We start from the raw sequence: 22,973 nt of genomic DNA, 5'->3' as shown, positions 1-22,973 counted from the left end.
AATAAGTCAGCAACTCACCTGTAGTGCTCGTTGTTCTCGACTAAGCTGGCTAGAATCAGCATAGAGTTCTGTTGTGACACACTTAAACTTATCTCCCACATACCCAGCTGAGTTTGCAATTCGCTTTGTTAGATTAGACTTTTTTGGCTTCATAAATTTAGCAGCTGCTATGTCCAAGTCATCAGTTCTGTCTTTGGTATCACTGTGATTCAATTGAGCCAAAAACTGCTCAGCTTCAGCACCAAATTCCTTATCGGTATTTGTATTACCCAAAGATGTGGCAACACTATCAATGATACGACCACCCTCCGATAGATCAGCGATCAACTGAACTGTTGTACTCTCTTTACTTTGGCAGTCTGAAATAAAATCTTTGTTTAAGTTCTGATTTGGTAAACACTGACCCTGTGATGAGCTACAAAATTCTACTGCCTTGTGGACATCTTTGTCTTTGTGGACACTGTCTTGTATGGCAATGGCTTCCACAGGGTCAACTGTTTTCTCATCAATTTCCTTCATTGAGTATTGTTTGTTGCTTCCTTCTGGCAGGATGCTCCTTTTAGATGCTTTTACTTCAACTTTCCCCCATTGATCATTGTGTTCCACGATTAAGGGTTTATCCTTGTAATCTTTTGCAAACATTTTGCCATGGTTCTTTGGATTAGAACACGGGATCTCAAGTCCAGTGGAAACATGTAACTGAGTTACATTTGATTTTTGAGAAATTTCTGATGATCTTCCTCTGTTAACCAGCTCTTCATTACATCGAAGTCGATCATGCGATCTAGATCGCCGCTGTGCTCCCTCACTCCTTTTTTCTTCTTGAGAAGTATGTGATGAAATTATAGGGTTGATCAAATTTTGTGTGTTGTGAAACACGGTGTATTCACCTCTGCAAGTTGGCAAGCTGGTATAAGAAAGTCTGTGCTTTGGTGCCAAGTTTCCTGCATACAAATTGCCATTAGGCAACAAAGCAGGATGGGGAAATACAAGTCCTTTATCAGGTAAAGGAAGATGGCCAATGGAGATTCCTTCAGGTGTAGAGTAGGTGAAATATCTGTTCGGATACGGTAAAGGTGGGGATAAAAATGTCTCGTTTGGAGTGAGAAATATTGAACCTGATGAATGGCCACTTTCAGTTGAATGTGATGTAAAATCCTGACAACCACCTTTGGTCCCTTTAGTGGTCTGTTTACTGGGTACTGGAGAGGACTGCCCTGTTTGGTGAATCACAGATGTTTTATTTGAAGAGTTATTCCTATGAGCCTTGTCAGAGTGACCCCATTCAGTACTAACATTTGGTGATGGGGAAGCAGAAGCAGGTCGGCCTAATCCAGACACTGAGCCTGGAATATGATTGACAGAACCATTGGAACTCCCAATCCTAGGGCATGAGGAACTTCTCTGATGAGGAATTATACGCTGTAGTGTTTTATTGCTCACCAATATACTACTGGTTTGATGGTCACCAGGAGAACTAGTGCCAGGAACAGCCCAGGTTGAGTGTAATTTGTTGATAATAGCAGGTCTTTCAATGGGGAGTTCATTATGTATTGAAGTTGCTGAAACTTCAGAATGAGTTTCCCTGCTAGAAAACGTTTCCTTGCTAGACAATGAGGAGCTGTTGCGCCATTTGCCAGCTGCTGATACTGGCACCACTTTATCAGTACTGTCAGTCTTGGACACCTGATCACTTGATGTCTCACCACAGCCTACTTTTGATGACAAATCTAAAGGCTTCTCACTGCAGTCTTTGGTGGGTGTCTGTGTTTCTTGCTGTAATGGAGATTTTGTAGCTTTTGGTTCAGCCTGAGAGCTTCGTGAATGTGTAACTGTTTGTTGCAAGTTATCACCAGATTCTGTTGGTTTTGAATTTTTGCTGTTCGTTGATCGTGCAGGAGAAGTAAATTCACTATTTATGCTTAAATAACCATGAGGAAGTGCCATTGAAGGAGAAGAACCAGATATTCTGGCTAGGTGTTTCTGGAATTCAGAAGAGCTCTCTCCAATCTGCGCTGAGGAAAGATGAAGCCGGGCAGGTGGTTTAGGAGATTGCAACAATGAAGCAGGGTCTGCAGGAACACTACTGGCGTTTGACTTTTCATTAGCCGTAACCCTTGTCTTCTTGCCACTCGATATCTGATGCGTCAAAATTTGGGGATCAACTTGCAATCTAGGATTTCCTGTCATTATTCCTGACAGGCATTTATCAGGACAATGAACCATAGAAGACATTATGGGTGATGTTGCAGCTGGTGTAATCCTTAGTGGAGAAGGAAGAGATGAAGGGATGTGAGGCAAACCATAATGTGGAGGTGGTATGTATAAGAAGCGATCACTGTGGCTACAGACAGGTGAATAGGAGATGTGTTGTGGTAAGCCATAAGAATTCTGTGAAGGTATCAAGCATGTTTTATACATGTTCATTGAGTATTTGCTTGGTGATTCCACAAATGGATACATCCCTGGTGCTGGACTCTCCATGTACGGGCTAATCCAAGGAAGCCGCAAATAACTAGGACCAGTTCCATTCACTGGTGCTTGTTTACCAGCCGAAGATCCTTCTAAACCCAATGATTCACTTCTTGCACCAGCAGCATTTTGTAGTCCAGGTGGTGATTTATACAGTGTGCTAAAGCTTTCATGAGGCTTTGTGCAGCCACTGCCATTTTCTAGGGTTTCTGGTGGATGTGATTTATAATTCAAATCAGGCATTCTATCAGTCATAAATCCGAGGCTCGTCATTGCAACAGCAGCCTCTTGCTCCTTCTCATTTCTAAGCCCACGTGCAGTAGGATACATAATACCATTATGGTTTCTCAGTTCTTCTTGCATAATCCCACTAGCAGCTCTAAGTCGATCAATTTGTCTCACTGACGCTGCATCCACCTAGACAGAATTACACAAAAATTAGTAATAAATATCTATTCTGTTAATTTGATGTTCATAGAATCCTTACCGTGTGGAAGCAGGCCATTCAGCCCAAGTCCACACTACCCCCTCAAAGAGCATCCCACCCAAACTCAACCACCTTATGGTCTCCCTGTAACCCTGCATTTTCCATGGTTAACCCACTTAGCCTGCACAACCCTGGATCTATGGGCAATTTAGCATGGTCAATCCACCTAACCGGTCCATTTTTGGACTGCGGGAGGGAACCAGAGCATCCAGAGGAAATGCACACAAGCACAGAGAGAATGCACAAACTCCACACAGGCAGTCGCCCAAGCGTAGAATTGAACCCAGGTTCCTGGCGCTGTAAGGCAGCAGTGCTAACCACTGAGCCAACTTGCCACCTGGTTTAGGCTTGTTTTCTGCCATAGTCAGAGTTGTTACTTTAGTAAATGTTAAAAGCCATTATTAAGTAACATGCATGATTTTAAAATAGCAGCTATTGTGTACCTAAATGTTCATCCTGCTTCCTGATATCAGTTGCTGGATGCTTGGAGGCCCCTTTGACTTGATGCCGGGTTCATACTGCCATTGAGAAGGGGGAAAGATACATCACATTTATGGCTAAGATAACAAAGTGTGGAGCTGGATGAACACAGCAGGCCAAGCAGCATCTCAGGAGCACAAAAGCTGACGTTTCGGGCCTAGACCCTTCATCAGAGAGGTCTAGGCCCGAAACGTCAGCTTTTGTGCTCCTGAGATGCTGCTTGGCCTGCTGTGTTCATTCACCTCCACACTTTGTTATCTTGGATTCTCCAGCATCTGCACTTCCCATTATCACATTTATGGCTAGATCTTTTTGGGTAGCTTTCGGCAAAGTCAATGGGAAGCATCAAGTGATCATTTAAGTATTGTTGTTGTATGTACAATAAAAGTGATTCTACATGCTGTGCATATACAGCATGACTTTCAAGCTGCAAGGTCTGTGGAAATGAGCTAGCCAATAAATTTACAATCCCCACTTAAGGCTGAACTGTATCACAAAAGTGGCTTTGATTATGTCATTGTCATGAACCCAGCCATGCAGTGCAAAAAATCTGACAAGTATTGAATCTGCAAACTTCATTCACAGACCAAGAGATAGTAGGACCTGCTGATACTGGAGTCTGAGATAACAAAGTGTGGAGCTGGATGAGCACAGCAGGCCGGGCAGCATCAGAGGTGGAGGAAAGCTGATATTTTGGGTCTGGACCCTTCTTCAGAAAATTGTCAGCCTTCCTGTTCCTCTGATGCTGCCTGGTCTGCTGTGTTTTTCCAGCTCCACATCTTGTTATTTCACAGACCAAGGCAGGAAAATAAATTTCAAACTAGGAACATTAATGGTGATTATCCAGAAGAGTTGACTGAAGACACAGAAAAGCTTAAGTTCAAATCTCACCAAGAAAGTTTGTGCTATTGAATTAGTTCTTTAAAAAGATAAATAAATCTGTAATTTAAAAAAATGGAAATCTGTAAAAGGAGTTGAATCATCACAAAAATCAAACTGATTCACGAACACCCTTTAGAAAAGAGCAGCTTTCACTTGGCCCCATTATGGTCTATAAGGCCACTATGTTTGTGGTAACTCAAAGATCTAACCCATTGCCGTTGTTCAGAAACTAATTTCCGTGTAAGTATGCATGCACGTCCCTCCAGAGAATTATCAAATATGCTTCTACCATTCTTTCAGGCAGTACATTTCTGTTTCCTACCAATCATTGTGTAAAAGAAAATGTCCACGTGGCTAGTCTAGATCTTTTGTCATTGCCGTAAATCTCTATCCTTTTGTTACAGATTGTTCTTCCATTAGAAAGTTTATCTTTTTACTCTAATTAAAGCGCTTCATAATTTTGAACGTCTCTGTTCATTTTTCCCTTAGTTTAATGTGCTCTAAAGAGAACATGCTAGTTTCTCTTGCCTCTCCACGTAAGTGAGGCCCCTCATCCTTGTTACCATTTTAGTAAATTTACTTTAACACCCTCCAAGGTCTTCATATTCCTCCTGAAGCTTAATGTCAAGAACTGCACAAAATACTCCAGCTGGACTTAACCAGCACTATATAAAAGTTTAGATAACACCCTTATCTTTTGACTCCGATGCCTGTTTTAAAAGTTAATGGCCTTCGGAACGTACCTGGCCATTTTTAAAAATGTGTGAATGCATATTTCCAGGGCTCTCTGTTCCCATTCCATTCTTCCTCCCAAAATGCATCTCCTATCACTTCTCTGCATTGTTACATTTGCCATGTGTCGGCCCACTTCACCAGTCTGCCAATTACCTCTTAAAGTCTGTTGCTATCTTTTTCATTTGCCAATGAATTTTGTTCATCTGCTATTGCTCCTTTAGTCCCAAGAGCTTCAATTTTACTAAAAAATGGACTGCACGGCGCTTTATCAACCGCTTCTTGAAAGTCCATATATACAAAATGAGCTGCACTTATCTTGAATCGTTACCACACCACTTTTTTTCAGTTTGTCAGCTGACCTGTGCAGACAGATCAGCGTTAGGAGAACAACAAATGATAAATCAGGGTCAGTCAATGCAGGAGTCAGGAATATCTTGCTCATCTTCAGCATTTTGTAACACTGATTCAGTGGCTAAATAACTGAACTTCCTTAAACAACTCATGCCAAAGATTTCCATGTTTTGCTCTGTAAATTAGTTTCCAACAAGGCCTTAGCTAGTAATTAACAAGCCAAGTTTTTGAAAAAAAAAGTCTCCTCGTGGAATCAAAAGCCACTTAAACCTAAACTAAAAATGTAGCAAAATGTATATAGAATTTTATTCCGAATACTTGAGTAGTTAATTTTAGTTGTCGTCTTTGATATTATCGCACTGAAACGATAATGCCGAATTCTTACTACAATGTTGGCGTCAAATGCAATTTTCCTAATTTGTTTTGCTAAATACCACATGTAGCTGTTCACATCACAATATTTTGCATACTTCAAGTAGTGGTAGAAATAAGGGAGCTTGAAAGTATATTTTAATGTTCATATTAATGTGTATTTCTCAATAGAGAAAACAGCTTAAACTTCAAAGCTACTGCTTAATGCATTCTACCAGTTTTTTTCTCATTTTAACAGAGGCATGAACCTGTTAAACAAATATGTTATCTCCTCCACTAAAATAGTTGAGAGAGAAATGTGATACTCGTCAATTAGGCATTTGTTCGATACCATCATGCACTAAGTTCTATAATTTAACCTTTCAAAATGCTGATCACATGTTTCCCATAAGCAAAGGTCATGAAGTCATACAGCACGGAAACAGACCCTTCGGTCCAACTCATCAGCGCCGAACTGATATCCTAATCTGATCTCGTACCATTTGCCAGCATATGGACCATATTCGCCTCAATCTTTCTTATTCAATTACCTATACAGATGCCTTTTAAATGTTGTAATTGTACCTGCCTCGACCACTTCCTCTGGCAGCTTGTATCATACACCTCTGCGTGAAAAAGTTACTCCTCATGTCCTTTTTAAATCTTTCCCCTCTCAAAAGTGAATGCTCGTCTTCTGGAATTCTCAATTAGTGTAGAACTAAATGATTAACTTATTGGTTAAATTATTCATTCAGACTGGATTACGATTGCATGGTTAATATGAGGAATTTACAATGAAAGTGTAATGAAAATGACATTATGTAAGCTTACCACACCCAAGTTGTGGGTCATGTGATTGTCATCCCTGATCCCAAACCGCTTCATGCTTTTCTGTGTTTCACCATCGCTTACAGAGACTTTCCTGCTGTGAAACAAATTCAAAGTTAATAGTGTTTTCTATCTTGTTCTACATATCACTGTTTAATTGACTATTATATTTCATAACTGTTGGCTACTTTTAAAACAAAGGTCTACCATGATTATCAGAGATAATGGGAACTGCAGATGCTGGAGAATTCCAAGATAATAAAATGTGAGGCTGGATGAACACAGCAGGCCAAGCAGCATCTCAGGAGCACAAAAGCTGACGTTTCGGGCCTAGACCCTTCATCAGAGAGGGTCTAGGCCCGAAACGTCAGCTTTTGTGCTCCTGAGATGCTGCTTGGCCTGCTGTGTTCATCCAGCTTCACATTTTATTATCTACCATGATTATGTCCACTTCTCCAAATGAATCTTAAGCTGCACGCACACACATGCAGATGCACTCACACAGCAATTTGCACAAGGTTTAGAAATTATCTTAGGATTCCAACAGGACATTTCCACTTCAATAAGTATTTCTCCAATCAGATGTTAAGCATGTAGTTTCATCTTCCCTACAGTGTTTGAATACTTATACGGTATTTAATATTATTGCAAAAAAGTTCAATCTTTTCATACAAACAACACATGACAAGCAATCATTCTCCAAGGGAAAAGCCATCTAAGACACTATGCCTTTAAAATAACCTAAACCCTTAGGGGTCAGGCCAACATCTTGCTTCTGCTTTACTAAGGAAATTTCTTCAGGGGTTCACCTAATTGGCCACAGCAACTTCAGCAAAGACCATCATATGTCACATTTTCTGTGATTTCTGTACTTGTTCTGGGTCATACTCTCGGTTCTTTTTTGTCTGCAGGAAGCAGGTTTGAGGCAAGCAATAGCAAGAACTCAAGACAGTAACGAAGTAATAACCTTCTTAAAGAAAACGAGAAGTAATAGAGACGTCAGAGAAACAAGAGGATACGGTCTGAGAGTTCGGAAACGAAAGTTGTATTTCAAAGAACAAAGTCACATATGCAGTAACCAAACTAATTTAATCCCTCATATTATAGCTGTAAAGCAATGCTATTCCACTGCAGTGTGTTCAATTCCCAGTGGCTGAGATTACCATGAAGGACCCTCCTTCTCAACCTCTTCCCTCACCTGAAGTGTAGCAACCCTCAGCTTAAACCATCACCTGCTGACTCTCTCTCACAAAAGAATGTGCCTATGGTCTGCTAGGATTATGACTACATTACTTTTTATATTCAACTTCCAAGTACAACAAACACAATAAGAACAAATAATGGTAGCTAATTTTTGAGGCCCTATCCTTCAAGCCAACTAGAAGCAAAATACAAATGTGTTATCCACTTATTTTGACAAGAAAATAAACACTTTGAAAAAACATGCTTACTGTTCCAGATAACCACTTCGAAATACATTTAAGATGAATATTCTACGTGCTGACACATGAAACAGATATTGCCCAGGGCCAACGAATCCCATACTTTGTTAAGTATTATTAACATCCACAATCAGCATATCATACTTCATCAGATTGAAAAACACTGGTGGCACCATTATGCTAATTGTTTTTACTTCATGCTGTAAATCTTCAAGAAAGAAATATTCATGACAGTACCAGTAATATGTACTGTTGAAGTACTAGCTCCTCTAATAAAATGCATTCAGCAGCCAGGTAGTCAGCAACAAACACTGAAGCTTGTTGTATCAGATTTGTTCATTGATTTGATGCATCACTTTCTGAATCTGATCAGACAGTTGATAATTTAGACAAAGGCCCCATAGTTTAAGTATTCCTGAGCCAGCTGGGATAGGTACAAAGTTAGTATGGTGGCATGGTGGAGTGGGTGGATGTGGGAGTGGGGGTGGTTGTTAGGGGGTCATATATTTGGTGACAAATAGGACATCTATCTAGAGTGACATTTCTGGTGAGATAAAAACAATATTCTATTGTTCTTGCAAATTGAACAATGAAGTTGGACAGATAAAAAATGTTGAAAAAAGTAAGAATCAAATAACCAAATGCAGTAACAATTCATCAAAACTGACAAAAGGGTGTTAGTAATTAAAAATATAAACAATAGTATAGAAATCACATGCTACATATATTACTCTGCATGTTGGCAATACATAGTCCCTACTGCTCATGTCCGGATCAGTTTGGTTTAGAGACTGAGCAGGTCCTACCCATCTATGCAAACAATTTTGGCACAAATGGAACAAACCAGATCACACCTGAAAGCATATGGCTAATTGTTTGCACCGTAAGTATACTTGCATTTCATTTTCAGATGTTTAATTTATTTAACACTACAATTGCAATTTCCATCACACATCAAATAATGGAGAAAAATTTTACACAGACCCAACAGCATTTGTCCACCAGTTGCACGTTGCAATTTCAGGATATATCTAAAGTCGACTGCACCAAACTAGCTCCACAAATTACATGAGAGGTGATTACAATCAAAATCTCATAGATATGTTGTCAAGCAATATGTAAATCTCTTCGGGATTCCATCAATACTTAATGAGATTGAAATAAATTATGTTTGTTAAGTTAGAATCTCTTATCACTTTGCCTGACCCTTTTGCGCTATTTGTTTGCACTGAAGACAAATTCTTCAATATCAGATAACCAGCATGTAAATCAGCTGACTGCAAAGAAACGGTGCCAAATTTCTGCAGATTCTTTTCTGAAACTTTGCTCCTCATTCACAAGCAGTTGTTGTTTCATTGAAATCACAAGCAGTTGTTGTTTCATTGAAACAAACTACTAAATAAAATGCTTTTTAGAAATGTTATGAATTCAAGTTTAAAGAGGAAGCTAATCTTGTAACCCCACACTATAAACCAAGATGTCTAAGCATGAAATTTAGTTAATACTCTTCCATTTCATGCAAGTAAACAGAATTTATTCTGTGTGTGTAGGAATTGCAGTTATAGCAATTGTTGTGGGAACTTTGTGGTAATAACAATAACTACCTCTTTCTTTGATAACAAGAACTTGACACTGGTGAGTCCCTCTTTTAATGGCCAAAGCTTAGCAGTCAGCAGCAAAGTAATGGCACATATTGCTGACCTTGAAGTAAACTTCCCACAAAGATCAAACATCTTCTGCAGCACGGATTTCGCTTTTCCCAGTGTTCATGTCATCTGGCTGTAGCCACAAGAATCTCTGACATTAAATAACAATGATTTCCTCAAACAGGTTATGCAGTCAACCACACTCAAGAATTTTTAAGCAGCAAACCTGGAAGTTATATGTAAGTTCTACTGGCATTTTCATAATGTTATTGAAAGCGGAAGAAATGGAACATTTGCTTTATTCATTTATGGGATGCATCTTATTAACTAGGTCAGCTTTTATTGCCCATCCCTAACTGCCCTAGAGAAGGTTTTGGTGGATTACCAAAAACATGGAATTAAGGTGAATGCTGAAATATTAAACTTTTAAATAATAACATTTAAATCTATTAAATTTTTAGCATGGAATGTAGAGGTTGGCAATCCACAAATACAGTTCATTATTCAGGGTCAAAAATTTGCTTAGCCAGAACTATGTGCAGTTAATGGACAACTTACACTTCATGAGCCCTAGTGAACCTGTTTGAGGGTTTTGCCTCAATAATGAGAATAATAATAGTGCAGGAAGCAAAACATCACACAAATTCAGTGATTTTTGATTGATTTCCATCGACGTGGATTTCAACTGCACACCCTGCGGATAAGCATGGGACCACAGAGTTACATCTACATTTCTTTATTTAAGCTGCACATGTCTGGACACCAGAAGGTGCTGTCAATTCCACAAAGTAATGACAGCAAATGTGGACAGATTAACATTCATTCCAATGCAAAATGCAGGCCAAAAAGTAGTTTTACTTAGAGTTATGGAAAAATGGAACTCATCTTACCCATCTTCATTAATTCCGCACATGCGGACCCGATCAGTACTCATCCAGCTGTGAAGGTTGCCATACAGGGGTGTCGCAGACAGCATGGTGTCTTTTTGATTGATGCCTCCCTTCTCCACAATTTTATTCTTCAATTAAAAAGAAAAATTCTTTTAACATATAGATCTATATCAAACATCCTTATTTCATGTAAATACATGACTTAAAATATTTTTATTGCAGTAAATCTACACATCTTTGGAGCATTGTACTCAGTTATGAAATGTAACATTTGTATTCATTTATAATCACAATTTTGTTCTGGAAAAGTTAAAGGTATAAAACATCATTAGTAAGTCAGGATTAAAACATTATGTAATATTAAACAGTAAACATTAGCAGTTGTTTTGAATGGAATGTACCCCATCCTTGTATCTTTACAGTGGAAGAAATGATAAATAAATTAGGTTATTGTACTTTCAGAGTTCCTAGGATGAAGCTCTAATACTAATGATCACAATCCTCAAACTATTTAATTCATATTATTGGTTACAATCAACAATGTTTTAATTTATCTAAAATAAATCATTATTAAATGTTGTTTAACCTACATAGTTTCCAGTCAATATGATGCTAAGTTCTTTCACAAGAATATGATAAGGAATGTATTCAAAAGTACATGATATAGCTTTCCAACAAGTCATCATCAGATGCATACAATCATTCAGAACAACACTGTACTCAGACTTGGTGCCACATGTGTGGCAATAACCGTCATACTTCCTCTCTGTTGAAGTAAAGGAAGCAGCCTGCTGAAGTTCCACTATACACATACATCCCAATTTCACATGTATACTATATTTGTTCTAATAGTATACATCAAAGAAGAACAAACCCATATTATGAGTAATATTTTATGTGAAAATAGAGTATTATTCATTGAAAACTTTATCAAGCATGATTTATGCAATATTGTCGCATTTCAGAAACAGCAGTCAGTGAACTCATGCATAATTCTCAAAACAGATTTGCCAGATTTTTGTAGAGTTCACTCTCAGCCACCAGTGCACAGTAGAGCAATTGGAATGAGTAACTCTGGTTGATTTTTACACTCCTTGAGGCAGAAAGCTCAAGTATCTTCTTAATCTTGAGATTGATGGGTTCATTGTCATTTGGTTAAGAACTGTATACTCAGTGTCATCAATAAGACAAATGATATGACCTTACTCTTGACAAACCTTTACATTAATTACAATGTTCTGACCAAGGAAAACCATTCTACAGGATGTGTTTTAAAGAAATTGCAAATACAAATTTCTGAACATAGGTCATAGAGTTTTTACAACATGGAAGGAGGTCCTTCAAGCCATCTTGTCCATGCCAGTTAAACATCCACCTATTCTAATCCCATTTTCCAGCACTTGGTGCATAGCCTTGTCTGCTACGGCGTTTCAAGTGTTCATCTAAATAGTTCTTAATTATCTTGAGGGCTCCTGCCTCTAACACCCTTTTAGGCAGTGAGTTCCAGATCCTCGCAAACTTGGGTGAAAATATTTTTGCTCAAACCTCCCACCAACAGATTTTGCTGAGGATATGCATCAACAATTAAACAACTGTGATCCTGGATTAAAAATCTAATACCTCAAAAGCTCTAAGGACACTTAAACTTCATAACCTTTACACTTCTTGTCTGCAGTAGACAGTTTGTGCTCTTAAAGCTTATTACCTGTGCTTGTGTATATGTATTTGATGTTGCTATTTATGTTGATTTTCAGGGTTAGGAAATAATAAAATTTCTCTTTCTTTCTATCCATTAAAAACCTTTTAAGTGGATCCTTAATATGAATTAGTATTCCATTTAAATTGAAGTATGATAGTTGCAGGCTTAAAAGAATAAAAACATTTGCTGCACTTGACTGAGCGAGAGATTAAAAAGGGAGCCAAATTACCACTCCTTACCAGGTCTTAAATGTATTTACTGAACAAGCAATATTCAAAAGTTTGATTGAAATACATCACAATACATATAACAACACTGTAACAAAAGTGACACGGTTCTGTTCCTTTATGACACACAACCTAGAAAACACTTCTTGAGCAAATAGGACTCCACCAAAAATTTTGATCAGAGAGAATGGGAACTGCAGATGCTGGAGAATCCGAGGTAACAAACTGTGGAGCTGGATAAACACAGCAGGGCAAGCAGCATCTTAACAACACAAAAGATTTTGTGCTCCTAAGATGCTGCTTGGCCTGCTGCGTATATCCAGCTCCACACTTTGTTTTCTCCACCAAAAATTTTAGTGAGTTCACAGAAAGGAAGTCTACAAAAATAGTCACTTTTACTTCTTTGTAATTATTTTTCACTTTTCTGCAATGTAAATATTGATAAATATTTTAAAGAAATGTCATTGCACCCTATGACAAAAAGACATTTACCATTATTTTCTCTATAACAAATTGCCGAGAAATGTAGTCATTGCTTTTATTCTGTAAGATGAGTTATTTTATACATGGCAAGAGCCTACAAAAAAAATGACAAGTGACCAATTAATTTGTTTTTGGGCTTGAGGAAGGAGCCATAACCAGGACATCAGGAAAACAACCTATTCCTCTTCGGGCAGTGCTATAAAATCTTTTAGCATCTATCTTAAACAGAAACATGAAACATTACTAGCTAAGATCTGTTATATCATCCTGTATTGTGCATCAACTCTTACAGTAGGACATCATCCTTTTGTCATCAATCTGATGCAAAGAAGACTAGGTGAATCTCTTCAGAAAGTTAAAATGGACCCCACTAACAGCTAAACAAATGTGTCAAGTGCATAATCAAATGATATAGAAGTGGTGTAGAGCAGATGTGTTATGCCCTGACTGTGCAAGTCCTCCAATTAATTATTGCCATAGAACATTCAAAAAGCTTCTATTGCCGGTTGGGATGGGTGGAAATAAATTGGTTGATGGCCATTGCCAGATTTATTTTTTCTTTCATGGGATATGGTCAGTGTAATCCCATTCTATTTTGCGTCACTAACCCACTCAATGCACTCCCAACTGCATTATAACAGTCAGTTGCCTTCCCACATGGATGGATAACTGACAGGCAGTTTCTAAATCAGAGCTAAACAAAAACAAAGAACGGCGGATGCTGGAAATCTGAAAATCAGAATTTGCTAGAAAAAGTCAGAAATCTGGCAGCATCTGCGGAGAGAAAGCAGAGCGAATGTTTCAGGTCCAGTGACCTTTCTTCAGAACAGAATCAGTGCTTCAGTTCCTCTATCACAGCAATCACATGACTACTCTCACCAAGTGGACAGGCTTTAAATGATAAGAATGAAGCAGCTGGTCATCAACATTATTTCCCCAGATCCAGTAGTGTAGCTTTGATCATCATGCAGCTATGACCATTGATGCTAAAAATTCTGATTACAAATGCATTTAAAGTTTCACTTTCATTCAAGCTGAAATTCAGGTGGGACAAGGCCATGGTATGTCATCCATTGTTATGTGCCTGCCATACAACCTGTAACACCTCCAAGATTGATCATATGTTTATGCATGAGTTGCTACATCCTGGTTCAAGGATGAATAAGTTAGAGATTCTTAGTATGAACAAGCAGCTCATTTAATGCATTAAGCAAGAACAAAAAATGGCTTTAGTTCTGATGCTCCTGTGTAGGAGAGCCTGGCAGCACTCACCATTAAGGAGAGTAATCGAATAAGTAGCTTGTGTGAAGTACAGAGTGATAACTGTCTGATGCTAAGAATGGGATTTTCTTTTCTTTGTTCTGTGTAAAATTGGGTATCTTTAAAGCTGATGGATCCTCCTGCCCCACCATTGAGACAAAGTTCTAATGGTACTTTAGTCTTGAGTGGAAACATAACAGGTCCCAGATTGGAGAGGTAACCACCCCCTCCCCTGCCTAAAGCTGGCAACCAATGCGAGAGTGGCATCTCTGAGACCTGCAGGAATGTCAGAGACCCAGGGGAATCAGTGGAAAGATCAGAGTCTTTCAGCAACCATGCTCCTGCAACCCCTCCTCAATCTCCACTCATGCCTCCAATTCCTAAACTGGGACAAATGGAGCCTTATTGCCCCAAACCTAGCAACCAGGGAGGCTGTTTTCCCAGTTATGAAGGCAGCCATTTTCCAAAGCAGTTGGCAAGATAGGTGATAATGGCACTGGAGGCTGAGGTCTTTAAGTGGTCATTAATGGATCATTTAGGGCCATGATTGCTGGCCTATCAAGGCAGTTGGCCACGGATCCTGCTGCTCAGAATTTAATTGCTGAGGTGACTGGTATCTCTCTGGTGCTAGCCCACCCAAGTATGTACTCCTCCACCACCTTTTCCATTATTTCTAAAGGAGAAAATCACATGCCATATTCCAGAGAAGGAGTACAGTTATGGACATATATAGATGTTTCATCACTCTTTTGGGAAATGCACATTCCACTTATTAGTAGGACAACAAATAAGGACAAGGTTGCCTCCATGGGTACCAACAGCAATCTAAGTGAGTGGTTCTCACCACAGTTGGCACACAGCTGGTAACATATGTGCTACCATTAGGTAGGATGCCATCTTTTCTTCTGTCATAACTCACATCCAGCCTGGGCAAAACTGACCAGCAGTACGCTTTTTCTTTCACTAGCCACTCGGGACTAACTGCAGCTACTGTGGAAGATGCAGTAAGCAGAAATAATTTGCAACTCAAATGCAGTTTGTGTGACTTTGAAATTCACCTATGGCATAAATTGAGACTAATTGCATAGCACTGGCAAGCAATGGTAATATTGTAGAATGACTTCAAGAAAAAAAGAGACCTCACAGGGAGGTTAAAATTGTATCAGTGATAATGGGAACTGCAGATGCTGGAGAATCCAAGATAATAAAATGTGAGGCTGGATGAACACAGCAGGCCCAGCAGCATCTCAGGAGCATAAAAGCTGACGTTTCGGGCCTAGACCCTTCATTAGACAGGGGGATGGGGTGAGGGAACTGAAATAAATAGGGAGAGAGGGGGAGGCGGACCGAAGATGCAGAGAAAAAAAGATAGGTGGAGAGGAGAGTATAGGTGGGGAGGTAGGGAGGGGATAGGTCAGTCCAGGGAAGACGGACAGGTCAAGGAGGTGGGATGAGGTTGGTAGGTAGGAGATGGAGGTGCAGCTTGGGGTGGGAGGAAGAGATGGGTGAGAGGAAGAACAGGTTAGGGAGGCAGAGACAGGTTGGACTGGTTATGGGATGCAGTGGGTGGAGGGGAAGAGCTGAGCTGGTTGTGTGGTGCAGTGGGGGGAGGGGACGAACTGGGCTGGTTTTGGGATGCGCTGGGGGAAGGGGAGATTTTGAAGCTGGTGAAGTCCACATTGATACCATTGGGCTGCAGGGTTCCCAAGCGGAATATGAGTTGTTGTTCCTGCAACCTTCGGGTGGCCTCATTGTGGCACTGCAGGTGGCCCATGATGGACATGTCATCTAAAGAATGGGAGGGAGAGTGGAAATGGTTTGCGACTGGGAGGTGCAGTTGTCTATTGCGAACCGAGCGGAGGTGTTCTGCAAAGCGGTCCCCAAGCCTCCGCTTGGTTTCCCCAATACACCTCCTCCCACCCACCCTCCTGCAGAAATTCCATCCCCTATTCCCAATTCCTCCGCCTCTGCCGCATCTGCACCCACGATGAGGCATTCCACTCCCGCACATCCCAGATGTCCAAGTTCTTCAAGGACCGCAACTTTCCCCCCACAGTGGTCGAGAACGCCCTTGACCGCGTCTCCCGCATTTCCTGCAACACATCCCTCACACCCAGCCCCTGCCACAACCGCCCCAAGAGGATCCCCCTCGTTCTCACACACCACCCCACAAACCTCCGGATACAACGCATCATCCTCCGACACTTCCGCCATCTACAATCCGACCCCACCACCCAAGACATTTTTCCATCCCCACCCCTGTCTGCGTTCCGGAGAGACCACTCTCTCCATCTCTCCCTTGTTCGCTCCACACTGCCCTCCAACCCCACCACACCCGTCACCTTCCCCTGCAACCGCAGGAAATGCTACACTTGCCCCCACACCTCCTCCCTCAACCCTATCCCAGGCCCCAAGATGACTTTCCACATTAAGCAGAGGTTCACCTGCACATCTGCCAATGTGGTATACTGCATCCACTGTACCCGGTGTGGCTTCCTCTACATTGGGGAAACCAAGCGGAGGCTTGGGGACCGCTTTGCAGAACACCTCCGCTCGGTTCGCAATAAACAACTGCACCTCGCAGTCGCAAACCATTTCCACTCCTCCTCCCATTCTTTAGATGACATGTCCATCATGGGCCACCTGCAGTGCCACAATGAGGCCACCCGAAGGTTGCAGGAACAGCAACTCATATTCCGCTTGGGAACCCAGCAGCCCAATGCTATCAATGTGGACTTCACCAGCTTCAAAATCTCCCCTTCCCCCACTGCATCCCAAAACCAGCCCAGTTCGTCCGCTCCCCCCACTGCACCACACAACCAGCCCAGCTCTTCCCCTCCACCCACTGCATCCCAAAACCAGTCCAACCTGTCTCTGCCTCCCTAACCTGTTCTTCCTCTCACCCATCTCTTCCTCCCACCCCAAGCTGCACCTCCATCTCCTACCTACCAACCTCATCCCACCTCCTTGACCTGTCCGTCTTCCCTGGACTGACCTATCCCCTCCCTACCTCCCCACCTATACTCTCCTCTCCACCTATCTTCTTTTCTTTCCATCTTCGGTCCGCCTCCCCCTCTCTCCCTATTTATTCCAGAACCCCCACCCCAACCCCCTCTCCGATGAAGGGTCTAGGCCTGAAACGTCAGCTTTTATGCTCCTGAGATGCTGCTGGGCCTGCTGTGTTCATCCAGCCTCACATTTTATTACCTCACAGGGTGGGGTTACTTAACTTGACAGTGTGAAGAAATTGAACATGTATTTACAGTTAATAACCCAGGAATCTTGGCATTCTAACTGTGAATCGTTAAAATTCACACTGCCAAAGTATCCTCTAATTCGTCGTCCCCCCCACCGATGAACTGAACAAAATTGATTTTAATTTTTATTAAAATATCAGCAGAGATTGACAGATAACTAAAGGGATGTTGAAGTAAAATTCTCTGTGACAAGTACATCCTCCTTAAAATGAAGTTTTGCACAAACACAAAGTAGGTGGTGAAAGAACCAAATACGCAGATTCTAAATTCTAAATAACTCTTTGAGACTTAAAACTCTTCACTAAACAAAATATGAACATCAACACTACTGGTCGCACGCATAGCAAATAAAATCAAAAAGAAATCTGTGTGACTAGGCCCAAGGAGCAAAATATATTATCTCACAGTTGAGTATTTATTCAGAAACAGAATTCCTATGATTTGGCACATAAAAGTGACAGATTACAACAGAAATCTTTGCATTCTCTTTCAAAAAATAATATCATGCTTTGGGTTTAGAGTCGCAGAGATTTGTTTTTGCCAAAAGAGCACTAAGGGGCATAAAGACATTAAAGTGAATTGGTTGGTTTTAAGGACAATTTCACATTCTTAGTTATTAATGTCAAGTTTTGTTTCAAATTTATTTAATGTGCTGAATTTACCATGCTACCTGTTTCTCCATAACAGTTTATTTCTGAATCAATGATTCTCTTTGAATTATTGGAACTCCTTCTACTATTACAGGATTTGAGACCAAGACATGTATGCAGGCTCAAAAACGTAAACCGTTGATTGTGAACTACGTACTCATTTTCAACCTTTTCCGCTACATTACATATAGCATACCTCTCCTAATTGGGAAATATTCCAAAGCATGATGTGCATAGGCTACAACCTGTTTCTTCAGCCATTTCCACACTGTAGGGAATCTAATCTAATCTAATCTGACAGGACGGCAATGTTCATTCCTGTATCAAGCTTAAAAGTGAACAGATGTCTATTGACTTACATACGTTCTATTAAATTAAAAGTTCAAATCACCAATGTTACATAGGAATGCTGCTGGTTACCCTTTCTGTGTTGCATGATCCACCATAATGCACTCTTTGAGTGAGTAACCACCACCACGTTTGCTGCTCTGAAACTGTGCTCTACTTCTGTACTTCTTCTGGACATAACCTGTAGTTTTACAGATGTAGCATTCTTTTATCATGGCTGGGCACTACCATTGTCCATAAGGCTTTGTTGTTCCAAAGTAATGGCTGTTAGTATCTGCTATTTGGCCTAAACGTTGTGTTGGCTTATCACATCTGTCTACACTGTTTGTACTAATAAGTGGTTGGTTCTGTTGGTCTCTTGTGCTAATGCTGACTTTACTCCTCTCAGGAATTGCCTGTGAACTGTCCTGTGCAATCTGAATAACTTTCTCCAAAGTCAAATTTTATGAAGAAGTGTAATAAATGTCATCAATAATTGCAGTGACAATTATCTTATTAATTTTTATTTCAGGCCTCCATAGTCATTTATCTGTAGAACCATTAATGAAATTATCTACGGATGCCCCAGATCTGGAACTCTTCTATTATAACTCCCTGTTTCAAGAATTCCATTCGTTCTCTTATTGAAGTAACTATCAAATGTCTTCGAAAGTATCAGTACTGCCTTTGATATTTTGGCAATTTACATCAGCTGCTGCAGATCCTGCTGAATGTATTTACTTGTTTAGCTTGAGATTAGTATTTAGTTTTTTAAGTAATTCTGCATCTTAAGAACTGTTTTCACCAAGTTTTCCAATGCCATGCTCTGTTTGGACCATCTCTGACATTAAATCCTTCAAGTAATATTTCTCCTTTCTTTCCTTCTTAATGTGGCTAATTTTTATTTCCATTAAAATATAAATTTCAGGGACATCAATCTGTTTGTAATTTGATGGGTTTAAGTTTTTAATCTTTCAGCATTTTAATGCTGTTTTAATTCACTTGGTTTGCAGTTTCTTCAAAGTTTTTAACTCTATCACAATACTGTGTTGTTTTCTTCCAAAAAGCTTTTAAACTCAGTATTAAAGCAAAACTGTAAAGTTTTACATTTCCGCTTGAAATTCTGCTAAATAACAATACTTTGTCTCTATAAAGCCTGCTGGGGGGTTTCCTGCCAACATGCAATCAAAATGGTGGTTTCTCATCTTTGAAGAGAAAATGCAAAGTTTTTTTGCCTTCCACAGTCAGGATGGAGTTTTCCCATTCCTGCATGGGCAAAATGGGCACTTTGCTGCTTTCATCGAACTACTATATGATGCATATCCCTGTATTGGATTTTCAAATAAACTTAGGTGACTGGGGCCTTAAAAAATCTTCTTTCAAATCCAAGGTACGAATTCTATATCACCCAAAGTAATCAAAGTCTTCTGCCTTGTAAATCTTTGAAAATCATTGTCAAAGCTGACAATGTTCCTGATGCTACAGTTTTGTTATAAATTAACTTAATAGCCTTTGACATCACTTCTGGAGCTATAACTGACAAGCACACTACACTCACTGTGATAACCATGCCCACTGTTAATGGTGGTAAGTTCTCCTTTCTGTCCTTCTATCTTTTTCAACCTGGCCTTTTGGCCCCTTACCAACTGGGATCTTGAACGTTATTCTGCAGCTCCAAAATATTTGCTTCCCAGCCAAACTTTGAATTGAGATTGCTCCCACAGATCTTTCTCCTCTAAAAATTCTAACTATTAAGTGCGACTAGTCATTTTACTCCTTTCGTAGATGAAACTGACTTTCCTGCACCTCATAGCAGCTCTGAGTTGAAGATCTTTCCCAGAAGTCCTGCTTCTGTGATGCCATTCCTTCCATGAGTTCACAGACTGATTCCCTGTTTAAGCACCTGTAGCTACTGATTAAATAATATCACTGCTTTAAGAAGTCTTGAGTCAAAGTGGTAAAATAACTCCTCTGAATTTGTTTATTTTTTTCACCATTGTTCCCTTGAGACAATTAAGAAACAATCTCAATACCGAGCACCATGTAATACATTACAGTTCCAACAACTGTAAAGAACCCAAACACATGACACACATCTGATGCAAATGGGATTTGAATACAGCCTTCTGGATCAGACATACAGACTCTAGCACTAGGCAACAAAAACCTTAACCCTTTTTACAAGGTATTTGTAATCAACCAGTTCTGATGTATTATGACACAACCCTTACAGAGGGTGGAACTTGAACCTAGATCTGCTGGCTGAGAGGTAGGAACATGATTACTATGCTACAAAAGCCCTAATTCTTCTTCTTGTCAGATCACAGAATCCACACAGTGTAAAGCAGGCCATGGGCCCAGTGAATCCACACTGACCCTCCAAAGATCATCCCAGCCTGATCCACCCCCCTTCTTCTTCACCTAGCCTGCACATCCCTGAACACAATAGGCATGGCCAATCCACCTAAACTGCACATCTTTGAATTGCAGGGAGGGAACCAGAGCGTTTGAACGAAACTCATGCAGACGCGGGGAGAATGTGCAAACTCCATTCAGTCGCCCAAGAGCAGAATTGAACCCAGGCTCCTGGTGCTGTGAGGCAGCAATGCTAACCATTGAGCCACCATGCTACCCCATACACTATGTCTCGGAGAAGATCCTGTTAACAGTGGTAGAGAATAAACAACCAGTGAGACTTAGCAAGAAGAAGCACTTATCTGAATGACAAGATGCAATTCTTCATGATCGCATTAGGCACAATCTACAATTGCTGGCTAGACATAATTACCGTGACCATTAGCAGCCAGAAATGACATAAACTGCCCCATCAGGATCTACAGTTAGATTCCTTGATTCTCTACCAAAGATAGTATGGTGTCAGCAGAACAGGTGGAACCTAGAACAATCCCCAGCATCAACCCTTTCAGAACCACTACCTTACACAAGAATCTGATGAGGTCAGTTGGCAAATTTATTTTGGTCCTCAGGCTTTAATTTCTGTTGGAATCACACGTACTTTGAAGCACAAAAGAATGTCGGCCCAACTTTATTCATACTAAATGTATTGTGCCCTGAAAAGTTTTCAGAACAGCAATCCTAATCAAATCTCAGTTGAATTTTGAATTGTATGTTATTACATAATTTAGATTTTCTTTAAAGTTAACAGATTATAGCAAAGTTTTTTGACAAAATGTCCAGCTGACTGCCAAACAATTAAAGTATATTTGTACAGACTCTTAATAGGAACTCTTCTGAAAAAGGGATTTTAGAACAATATCCCCTCAAGCAGAATTTACAGAGATTTCAATACAGGATTTTACATGGCTTTGATGCCAAATGATTAATACTGCTGACTGCTATTTGCAAAGAAAACAGCAGGCAGCAGCATCATCCATCGTAACTATGCAAATTTCTGTTCTATGAAGAAAATCTAACATTTTAGATCTTGGCTCTGGGATTACAGTAATGCTCGTTCACTGGTAAACATCCCAACAAAAATAGCCTTCTAGACATGTGGAATGTCAGACTAGTAGGGTACGAGCAAGCTAGGGCAGTGCTGACCATGACACGATATGTTGCTGCTGTACTCAGCCACTTCTACTTACATGCATACTACGTACTGTGCTGCAGAATTACTTTGCTATATTATTTATGTTAACACATTTCTTTTCTTCACTTCAGTTATTCATATTTTGCAGTATTTACTAAACTTTTCTACATAATTGGGATTTGAAAGGCTGGTATTCAGTTGAGAGAACCATAAAATATTTTGAAAATGTTCATTAAAGCTTGTGGATGTTTACATGGAATATCCCTGAAGTAAAGAGCATCCACTACGGTCTATGCACATCCTTGGAGTATAATGAAGAGATACACAAAGGAGAAGTTAACCAGAGAGGCAATCTTGTATATTTTCATTATAGCTAGTTCAAGAGCAATACCGGCAGAAACACTGAAGCTGAGTCTACTTTCAGATCGAATTTAGTCTATGAAATATGGCAGATTTATAGACCCGTAGTTTACAAAGTAGATTATAACAGTTTAGATTAGATTAGATTAGATTACCTACAGTGTAGAACAGGCCCTTCGGCCCAACAAGTCCACACTGCCCCTTGAAGCATCCCACCCAGGCCCACATTTAGAGAAAGATTACAGAAAAAAGAAACAAAAAATTTTGGCAAATTACAAGCGTTCGTATTATTTTTAGAACATATTTGTAACAGAGGTTCACAAGTGCTTCCTCCCCCCATCTAGGGAGAATAATCTGCCAGTCCGCTCCCGTCTCCCTGAATCCTTCCTCCTACCCTCAAAATTGAGATCAAAGGAGGTTACAGACTTTAGGTGATGGGATAACAACTGGGGAGAAGATGGATGAACGAAATTTGGCATTACCCACAACCCAAAAATTGTGCTGCTGGTCAGCTTGCATGAAGGCCACCCAGTGAGGGGGCCATATAATTCAACAAAGGTAAGGCTCACATACGAAAAAATAGCATGAGACAAGGT

The 22,973-nt window shown here is 40.1% G+C and overlaps 1 protein-coding gene across 12 annotated transcripts in view; it reads right to left on the bottom strand.

The window, feature by feature from the left end:
* The window catches only part of bcor (BCL6 corepressor), a 311,037-nt gene that overhangs the window by 48,901 nt on the left and 239,163 nt on the right, over positions 1-22,973 (bottom strand). For 10 of the 12 annotated variants that reach the window (XM_048540220.2, XM_048540210.2, XM_048540212.2 and 7 more), the window contains 3 exons: positions 10,565-10,692; positions 6,590-6,683; positions 19-2,889 (listed from right to left, as the gene is read on the bottom strand). In XM_048540220.2, the coding sequence (XP_048396177.1) occupies positions 19-2,889; positions 6,590-6,683; positions 10,565-10,692 (3,093 nt within the window). The remainder of the gene's footprint in view (positions 1-18; positions 2,890-6,589; positions 6,684-10,564; positions 10,693-22,973) is intronic. The other 2 variants (XM_048540211.2, XM_048540221.2) reach the window with 1 other exon arrangement.

The sequence above is a fragment of the Stegostoma tigrinum genome, chromosome 12 (assembly GCF_030684315.1).
Source record: "Stegostoma tigrinum isolate sSteTig4 chromosome 12, sSteTig4.hap1, whole genome shotgun sequence".
Lineage (NCBI taxonomy): Eukaryota > Metazoa > Chordata > Chondrichthyes > Orectolobiformes > Stegostomatidae > Stegostoma > Stegostoma tigrinum.
This window is presented reverse-complemented; position numbering and strand designations above follow the sequence as displayed.